The sequence below is a fragment of the Seriola lalandi genome, unplaced genomic scaffold, assembly GCF_002814215.2.
Source record: "Seriola lalandi dorsalis isolate HSWRI2012SDOR001 ecotype SW California unplaced genomic scaffold, Sedor1 jcf7180002054723, whole genome shotgun sequence".
Lineage (NCBI taxonomy): Eukaryota > Metazoa > Chordata > Actinopteri > Carangiformes > Carangidae > Seriola > Seriola lalandi.
The window spans coordinates 5764-16066 of NW_019525276.1; the positions used below are offsets into that span (position 1 = coordinate 5764).

Sequence of the window (10303 nt, forward strand, 5' to 3'; positions counted from 1 at the left end):
CCTCCACCTCCTCCAAAGCTTCCCATCCCTGAAAGCTGCTCCACCCACCAAGGACTGGACAGAGGTCAGAGTCCGTCCACCATCATATGAGGGGACTGTGGTGAGAGCTGTGGCTCAGCTGGAGGAGACGCTCAGTGAAGAGATGAAGAAGCTGATTGAGGCTGAGCTGAAGAGGGTCCAGCAGTATGCAGAGGATGTGACTCTGGATCCTGATACAGCACATCCTAATCTCATCCTGTCTGATGGTGGAAAACAAGTAAATCATGGTGATGTGAGGAAGAATCTCACAGACAACCCAGAGAGATTTTCTAACCGTGTTAATGTCCTAGGAAAGCAGAGTTTCTCTTCAGGTAGATTTTACTTTGAGGTTCAGGTTAAAGGAAAGACTGAGTGGACATTAGGAGTGGCCAGAGAGTCAATCAACAGGAAGGGAGACATCACACTGAGACCTAAATATGGCTACTCAACGATATGGTTGAGAAATGGAAATGATTACAAAGCTCTTGATGAGCCTCCAGTCCGTCTCTCTCTGAAGTCTCAGCCTGAGAAGGTGGGGGTGTTTGTGGATCATGAGGAGGGTCTGGTCTCCTTTTATGACGTAGCTGCTGCAGCTCTCATCTACTCCTTTACTGGCTGCTCCTTCACTGAGAAACTCTACCCATTCTTCAGTCCCTGTCTTAGTCATGGTGGTAAAAACTCCTCCCCTCTTATCATCTGTCCTGTCAATCAAACTGCCTGATCTTTTTGATGAAACATTGACAACAACCAATATATTAAGTAAATGAATCTTTACATTTTACATCCACTGTTAACATACACCAGACAGTTTTCATCACAAAAAATCCAATCAATAATAGACAGTTTTTTTTGTTTTTTCTGTATGTAGGATTTTTCACTTAACTTGTCTTTTTTACTACTTCACATAACCTCAAAGATGGACTTAATAATTCAATATTGTCTGATGATTGTACTTGTAAACATTGTCGAATTTTTGAAACACTACCTTGAGAGCAGATCACAAATCTGAGCACTGGGAGAAAAATGCATTGGTTGTAGATTTAAATGGTTTCTACTGAGAAATTATATATGTACTCTGATGTTCACTGTATTCTGTATCGATGGTAACTGTGTAACTATATAACTTCTTACTCATTGTGTCATATCATGTGTGTTTTTAAATACCTTGAAGTAGCCAAGCTAAGGAAGGGGTCTGTGTGTAAAAATTAAAAGCATTTGGGAAAAAACAGGAAACTACGAAGACACCCAACAATACTAGGGGGACACTAAATCTGAGCTCGTAGATCATTGGCCGGCAATGTGCATCCACTCACACTCACACACTGAAATCCTTAGTTGGCGGGTGGGGGATAGGAATATGTTATCACCCAAAATACTTACTCATAATATGTATAGAAAAGAAGAAAAATCATTTGTGCATATGTAAGTTCCAAAATGAGAACTACTTGACAGTTGATGACTTGCACATGTGACATATGGGGGTTTCATCTACAGGTAATCTGTATTGGTGCCAGCTGGGGTCTAATGCCTCCGACGCCAGAGGGTGGCCAGGTCTTCTGGTGATGGTTAAACAATGAACCTACCAATGGTAAGGTGTCTCAGAAGGGCCACTTGCTTATTACATCATTTTAGTTTTAACAAAATAAAACAAACTTTAAATGCAATAGGATGAGCGAGACTTTGAAAAACATACCATGGTGACAAACCCTGAAGCAACAGCAACACCTTGGTGCTGTCATCGCAACGTCTTGTGTCTCAGGAAGGAAGCAGAGGAGACTGAACAAAATATAGAAATTAAAAATATATTCTTCAATGTCTGAAACCAGATGGCCCTATCAACAGCCCCACAGATGCACCCCCCCAAATGTCAGTTTGTCCTGTGGGTGATTTTTTTAATGCAGGATGTCTGCTTGACTTGTGTAATCTGAAGCGCCTGTGGGGGCTCCTGTACTGCACTAAACTGTTACAGGGACAGATCAGAGTACGTTTGTATTCATGCCATGTTGTAAATAAACTTGCACTGAGTTAAACTCTCAGAATCTCAGTGCGCTAAATAAGTCTTTGTTTATGGTTGATTTTAATTCACCTATTCAGAGGGTTTCTGTGGTGCCTCATAAAGTCAGATTGGGGACCTGATTTAGTTTCAGTTGTAAGAGGTTTAGCTTTAAAATCTGAAAATTGCTGGGCTCCAAAAAAACAAACAAAACAAAAACACACCACAGCACTAACTCTGTAATCTGCATTTCTCAAAACATCAATATAACAAAATGATTAAATACAAAACAGGAATGGACTTATTCACTTATGATAATACCCAGTCAAACCATTAAAATTTGACATTGCAACTTAAATGTGAATTACAACAAAACACTCATTTTGAGGGCAGAAGAAAAAGTGTATCAACAGGAGTTCAGTGCAGGAAAAGACACTGAGGAGCTGAAAATATTGCATGACATCAACATTATTTGCAGATATGAGGCAGAATTTGTAACTACAGTGAAGGTAATATAACAATTAGAAGGCCAATTTATTACCTCAACAACAGGAAATTAAAGAAAAACATGTTTAAAGTCACATTAAGGAATGTTATTACAGATATTTAGTGCTCCAAGATTGCAAAGACCAATGATTTGTGCAATTTTAAGAATTTATAAAAAATTGGTTTTTACTAGAGCAGGCGATTCTCGTTACCTGTTGTACTTTTATTTTGAAGTTTGAGTCCGTTTCCCGTTAAACGTGCTATTGAAATATTTTGAAAGTCGTAGCCGGAAGTTGAGCGGTATTTCCCCCCAAAAAACAAGACTTGACAGTGTTGATGTTGCTGAGGAGAGCGCATCCTCCGGCCGTGTGTTGTGATAGATGTGATGTTAGAAAAGGAGAACATTATTATCACCGTTAGTTTTATTTATTTTTACATGTTATTTCGTTAGCGTGAGGTCCGGCTGCTGCTGCCCGGTGATCTCTCTCCATTTCAGGGCTGACGTCTTGAGCTCAGCGCGATGGTGGATTTGTCCGAAAGTGGTGCAGTGTCTCCGGGACACGGCAGACACGGACAGGGCTCCGGTAACAACGGGAAGAAAACGTCGAAAAAGGCGCGAACGAGAAGAGGCAAACGAGGCAGGAGAAGACGGAATAAAAAGAACAACAGGAACAACAAAACACCACCACCGTATTTACCACCGGAGGTAGCACGGTTCTTTAGCCCGGGGATTATCGGGACACCCAGCCCGCCAAAGTAGCCAGCTAGCTAGTGATGCTGCGGTAAACTCTAGCTAGTCGCAGGCTAATAACTGCTGCATTTTGTTCACACCACACCAATAAAAATGTCTAAAATATGGCGTCGAAATACTGTTAGTGTGAGTGAGACTTTATATTGGGGCCCCTGCAGGCGACGGCCGCTGTTTCCCCGCCTGGTGAAAACGTCACGCCAGACTGCGCTCAGAAACCTGACAATTAAAGATGTTTTGGTCCAAATGGTTTAAACACAGAGGACATGGAAGTTGACTCAGTAGCTTTTCTGAAATAACAATAACCAATTAATAATTCGGCATGTGTTTCAACAACACCAGTGTTTGATTTTATTAGTTTTAGCCTCCAACTTTATAAATAGTTTGACATAAAGCGACCGCTGACAGAAGTTACATGCGCTGACAGAAATCTGGAATAACAGTAATATAAATAGGTATTTATTGTGTAATAAGTGGCGCAAAGTGAATTAATTGTGTGCCGAATTGAGAGGTTAATCTTGTCAATACAGGATTAGGTCGAATTTATGCATTATGTGTTAATTTACTATTCTCTTATCAAAAGAAACCTTAAATTGCAAGAATAGTTGATGAAATCAGGTTGATATTTTGTCCTCGCTATGATTGGCGCATGTTGCTCATGTGAGGGGGTGTGGTGTTGTTACAGTTAGCTAAACTATATTTCATATATCCTCAATCACCACTGTAATATCTGACGTCACATGTTGACAAACAGAGAACTTTAACTTACCTGTGTTGAATGCATCACTTAGTGTAGTTACAGTTGGTCAGGCTGGGTAACCAGGAAGTCTGTAGGGTTCATCAAAATGAATAACAGAACATGCTTTTATTTTGGGTTTCAGTCAAGAACAGTTTTAATAAAGAAAATATAATAAAGTATATAAATATTTATATGTATTATAATATATAAGAAGTCGCTGGAGACAAGCACAAACTGTTGTCAGGGCTGTCCACATACTTTTGGCCATATAGTGTGTATAATGTGTCGTCTGCATCAGTTAACCTCATCTCCCTTCTGTCTCTGTCTGTTTCCAGGCTGAAGAAGGAAACATTGAATACAAGGTAATTATCTTTCTTTTTTATCTTTCTATTTTTAATATACATAAATTTATTTATTTTATTTTATTTTTTTAATTGTATTACTTCATGATCCATTTAAAGCCTCTGTGAGACTCAGTTGCGAACAAAATTAAAGAATCTGATAGATCGAAATAGATAATACGGAAACATATTAGGAGCAGTGAGGTAAATTAGATTATAGGCATCCAACAAGAAAACAAGAAACTTATATAAACAAGGAAATACCTAATACATAAATATAAAACAGAAACAAAACAAAAGTCCAAACCCCAAAGAAATCCAGTTTAAAATCATTGAAGACAACAGAAATATTCACATTTAACGACCTGAAACCAGAGAATATTTTCACGCTTTTCTAATATTTTATAGACAAATCACTTTATCAATTAAATGGGAAAATGATCAGCAGATTAATCAATAATGAAAAGCTGTTAGTTGCAGTTTAATTATTAGTTTATTCGTCTAGCGCCCCCCTCAGGACAGACTTTACGTGTTTAGCTTCGTTTTTATCAGTAAAAATCTTCTTTTTCTTTTTAATTTTCTTTTGTACCTAAAACTAGAGTCGTATTTATTTAAGTCGAAATGGAAAAAGAAATGAATAGGCTGCATTTTAATGTTTGTGTTTTTAATCTACAGCGGAGCCTGATACTAAAACATAGTTTTGAAGGATGTGATACAGATATATTGACTGATTTAAATTCTTTATTTAGAAGATAAACTCGTAACATACAGGAACAGGAGCAGGACATTTTACAGTGTGAAAATAAACTCTTTTTCTCAATGATCAGACAAAACGTTTCTCATGATATTTCTTGTTAGTAAATATGTCACAGCAGAAATCTGTTATTGTTTAAAACCTCTCACAGAACTTTGAATTACCTGTTTTTAAAGGATCAAAAATATCTGTTAATGTGAACTGGCCTTAAAGAAATCCAGTAAGAGCTGAACTCCTGGTTTATAACATTATATCATATAATTATATGTATTATAGAAACAGTTTCTAATTCACTTTAAACACATCTTTGACGTGTCATTTACACTTGTCTTGATTCTAATTTATATTTAGCTGCAGTTTGTGAATAAAATGGAGAGTGTGTTTCTGAACTCACATAAACATTTTACTGTTTTTTGAATCCAAACACAGCTCAGCTTCTGATGGCGTCACCTGGGGCAGCTGGGAAATATAATCAGCATGTTTTATTGGTTAATAGACCAGGTGGATGTTTACCTGCCGTGTCACCGCCTCTCTCTCTCTCTCTCTGCTGTCGTCGCAGCTGAAGCTGGTGAACCCCACCCAGTATCGCTTCGAGCATCTGGCCACGCAGCTCAAGTGGCGTCTGCAGGAGGGTCGCGGCGAGGCCGTCTACCAGATCGGAGTGGAAGACAACGGCCTGCTGGTCGGCCTGACGGAGGCCGACATGAAGGCCTCGCTCAAGACCTTAAAGAGGATGGCGGAGAAGTGGGTCCATTTCCTTTTGTATTAACACAACAAGAAACTGATAAAAAAAAAAGGTTTGTTATTTAATGTGATGGAGAATTTACCTCCAGCAAGTTTCCTGTCAGATGATTTTTATTCCTCCACGCCGGCGACAGTCAGAGCGGCAGCCATTTTGTTTTCAGGTTGTCCGTCCGTCTCTTTCTCAGGGACAAGATATCTCACTTGATGTAACTTCTTTAAATTTGGTTAAAAACATTCACCAGGACTCAAGGACGAATCGATTAGGTTTTTGTGGTCAAAGGTCAAAGGTCAGTGTGACCTCAGAAAACACTTTTTCACACACATGGTTCATATTCTCTCTGACTCTGGATAAACAGGAAGTGACCTGGAACTAGTCTGAGTGGCGGAGGGATACGACCACGAGGAGGTGGCTCTAGAAGCCGACAGGTACAGACCGGTTCTTTGTGTCAGCCTGTGTTGTCTTCGTTTGTCTGTCCAGAGTCGGAGCCGACATCACTCTGCTCCGAGAGAGGGAGGTGGACTACGACTTGGACAGAAACACTCGGAAAATCGCAGAAGTCCTGGTTCGAAAAGTTCCTGACGATCAGCAGGTGAGTTTCCGTCCCGCAGGTGTCTGTCCCTGTTCACCCCGACGTCTCATCTCTGCACCTTTAAACTCTGAACACCTGCTGTTTTGGACCGGGACAGTTCCTGGACCTGCGGGTGGCGGTGCTGGGGAACGTGGACGCGGGGAAGTCGACCCTGCTGGGCGTCCTGACGCAGGGCGAGCTGGACAACGGGCGAGGCCGAGCGCGGCTCAACCTCTTCAGGCATCTGCACGAGATCCAGACCGGGCGCACGTCCAGCATCAGCTTCGAGATCCTGGGCTTCAACAGCAAAGGAGAGGTGAGGACAGACGCCGGATCAGCTCATGGTTTTTAAACTCAGTTTCTTCATCAGGTGAAGTGACGTCTAATTTTAATGATTTCATCTCTGGGTCGTGTTTTCTTTCACAAACAAACAGTGTTTTATTTTTAGTTTTTAAAGTATAAAACTGTCTTTGGTCGTGTCGCGCAGGTCGTGAACTACAGCGAGTCGCGGACGGCGGAGGAGATCTGCGAGAGCTCGTCCAAGATGATCACCTTCATCGACCTGGCCGGACACCACAAGTACCTGAAGACCACCATCTTCGGCCTCACCAGCTACTGCCCCGACTTCGCCATGCTGGTGGTGAGCGCCAACACCGGCATCGGTGAGCTGCAGCGACTCGCTTCAGCTACAGGAGGAAGTGATGTCACACGTAACATTCACAGCTGGTCACATACGTTCATGTCAGAAAATCACCACTTCATCACATTCATGCACAAATCCAGTTCAGACCTGCAACTAACAATTAATATTAATAATTATGATTTGATCAGTTAGTTCAACCATCATCCTATTAATCCTTAAAACTGCTGATTGACCTGCAGGTTTGATCAATCAATCAATCAATCAGTCAATCAATCAATCAGTCAGTCAATCAGACTTTATTTGTACAGCACCTTCATACAGATTTTTTAGCAGTTCAAAAAGGGAGAGCAATAAAACCTTCATTAATAAGAAAAAAGACAAGAAAAAAATTGAATTAAATAGATTAAAAATCTAAATAAATTTTAAAAAATGCTGATAACGAAAAACTGTAAAAAAGCAAATAATAATAATAATAATAATACTAAAATACAGGTAGATTAAAAACTAGACTATAAACAGGTTGGAATAAATAATTACAGGAAATGAAATAAAATAGAAAAAAAATAGATACAATAAAAATATAGAATAAAATAAAATAATTGTTATATACCGTATTCAATAAAAGGTCAAGGCCAGGTCTGACAGATCATCTGTGTTAATTCATGTCTGTTCACCTGCTCGTGAAATGTTTCAAACAGCGTCTGTCGCTTTTGTTCTGAATTATTTCTGTTAGTGAAATAAATATAATATTTTCCTGCTTCCTAAACTCCCACAGCAACGACGACACGTCACCACTAGAGGTCAGGAGTGAACAGATTGAAGATGAAGTGAGACATCATGTTGTTAATTCTGATCTTCAGCTGAACAGCGACAGATCAGTTTCTCCAGACGTGAAGAAACATGTTTGTTTGACTCAGACCCGACACGAATCTCACCATCATCATTCATAGGAGGAGAAGGAGAAATGTATTTATACCCACAAGACACTGTAGGATGATAATATTAACACTTCAGCAATCCACGCTGTGACTAACAGTTATTTTTATTATTATTTAATCTGTTAGTTTCATCATTAATTGATTGGTTTATTAAATGTCAGTAAACAGAGACAAGATGTCTGCATCAGTTTAACAGACTGTCACATTTGAAAAGTTAGAACCAGGATATTTTTGTTTGAAAATGACTGAAACAAATAAACGATTATCAAAATAGCTGCAGAATCCTTTTCTGTGGATCTGCTAATTAATTAATCACCTGATTGTTGCAGCTTTAATCTTTTAATATTGTACAATAAGAACCAATGATTCTTGTCTCAGACTCTCAAATTTTAAAAACGTTATTTTCTTTAGATTTATTTGACTCAGTCTGAAGCTTCAGAGCTGCAGCTCAAACACACAATAAACAGTTTAACTGTAAAAACATGATAATATTGTTAGACCGTGATTCTCTGCTGCTACCTGTCAGAGGGCTTCTGGGTAATGTAGTATTTCATCTCTCTGTGTTCCTCCTGTCCTCTGTCCAGCCGGTACCACCCGGGAGCACCTGGGCCTGGCGATGGCGCTGAAGGTTCCCATCTTCATCGTGGTCAGTAAAGTGGACCTGTGTTCCCGCGGCACCGTGGAGCGAACCGTCCGACAGCTGGAGCGAGTCCTGAAGCAGCCGGGCTGCAACAAGGTCCCCATGGTGGTGTCGAGCCCCGACGACGCCGTGACCGCCGCGCAGCAGTTCACACAGTCCTCATGGTGGGTACGGGTACCGCTAATACTGCTAACACTGCTAATACTGCTAATACTGCTAACTCTGCTAATACTGCTAATACTACTGCTAATACTGCTAACTCTATTATACTACCAGTACTGCTAATACTGCTAATACTACTGCTAATACTGCTAACACTGCTAATACTGCTAATACTACTGCTAATACTGCTAACACTGCTAATACTGCTAACTCTATTATACTACCAGTACTGCTAATACTGCTAATACTACTGCTAATACTGCTAACTCTATTATACTACCAGTACTGCTACTACCGCTAATACTGCTAACACTGCTAATACTGCTAATACTGCTAATACTGCTAACTCTACTAATACTGCTAATACTACAGCTAATACTGCTAACTCTATTATACTACCAGTACTGCTAATACTGCTAATACTACTGCTAATACTGCTAACTCTATTATACTACCAGTACTGCTACTACTGCTAATACTGCTAACACTGCTAACACTATTATACTACCAGTACTTTTAATACTGCTAACTCTATTATACTACCAGTACTGCTAATACTGCTAACACTGCTAATACTGCTAACACTGCTAACACTATTATACTACCAGTACTTTTAATACTGCTAACTCTATTATACTACCAGTACTGCTAATACTGCTAACTCTATTATACTACCAGTACTGCTAATACTGCTAACACTGCTAATACTGCTAACTCTATTATACTACCAGTACTGCTAATACTGCTAATACTACCGCTTATACTGCAGCAGTTCATACAGTACTCATGGTGGGTACGGGTACTGGTACTGCTACTACTACTGCTAATACTGCTAACACTGCTAATACTGCTAATACTACTGCTTATACTGCAGCAGTTCACACAGTCCTCATGGTGGGTACGGGTACTGCTAATACTGATAACACTGCTAATACCCGTAGTACTGCTAATACTGCTAATACTACTGCTTACACTGTAACACTGCTAATACTGCTAGTACTATTGCTTATACTGCAGCAGTTTACACAGTACGCATGGTGGGTACGGGTACTGCTAATACTGCTAGTACTGCTAATACTGCTAATATTAGTAAACAGTTGGCATACATACTGCTACTACTGCTAATGCTAGTACTGCTAATACTACTGCTAATACTGCACTGTGTGTGTGTGTGTGTGTGTGTATGTGTGTGTCTGTGTATGTGTGTGTGTATGTGTGTGTGTGTGTGTGTGTGTGTGTGTGTGTGTGTGTCATGCAGCATCACGCCCATCTTCACCCTGTCCACTGTGTCTGGAGAGAGTCTGGACCTGCTGAAGGTTTTCCTGAACATCCTCCCTCCACTGAGCAACAGCAAGGAGCAGGAGGAGCTGATGCAGCAGCTCACAGAGTTCCAGGTCTCAAGTGTCGCCATAATCTGTCAATAAAAGAATAATATCAGAACAATCATAGAAAATCTAATTAACTTAACGCTGAAAGTAAAGATATGAAACAACAACAGAGGAGGTTTGTAAACGTTTATAAAGAGCTG

At 40.1% G+C, this 10303-nt stretch overlaps 1 protein-coding gene, 1 long non-coding RNA gene and 1 pseudogene across 2 annotated transcripts in view; all 3 read left to right on the forward strand.

Moving 5' to 3' along the window:
* LOC147818077 (uncharacterized) overlaps window positions 1–2075 on the forward strand; it is a 4665-nt gene extending 2590 nt beyond the window's left edge. The window contains exon 3 of the long non-coding RNA XR_015438342.1: window positions 1513–2075. This is a non-coding gene — a long non-coding RNA (uncharacterized LOC147818077). The remainder of the gene's footprint in view (window positions 1–1512) is intronic.
* LOC111668254 (zinc-binding protein A33 pseudogene) lies at window positions 7–2075 on the forward strand (annotated as a pseudogene).
* A 634-nt stretch (window positions 2076–2709) lies between these two features.
* LOC111668255 (GTP-binding protein 2-like) overlaps window positions 2710–10303 on the forward strand; it is a 9004-nt gene continuing 1410 nt past the window's right edge. The window contains exons 1-8 of the mRNA XM_023424266.2: window positions 2710–3203; window positions 4320–4346; window positions 5639–5823; window positions 6302–6413; window positions 6511–6708; window positions 6880–7054; window positions 8558–8777; window positions 10034–10196. Of these exons, the coding sequence (XP_023280034.1) occupies window positions 3018–3203; window positions 4320–4346; window positions 5639–5823; window positions 6302–6413; window positions 6511–6708; window positions 6880–7054; window positions 8558–8777; window positions 10034–10196 (1266 nt within the window). The 5' untranslated portion in view covers window positions 2710–3017. The remainder of the gene's footprint in view (window positions 3204–4319; window positions 4347–5638; window positions 5824–6301; window positions 6414–6510; window positions 6709–6879; window positions 7055–8557; window positions 8778–10033; window positions 10197–10303) is intronic.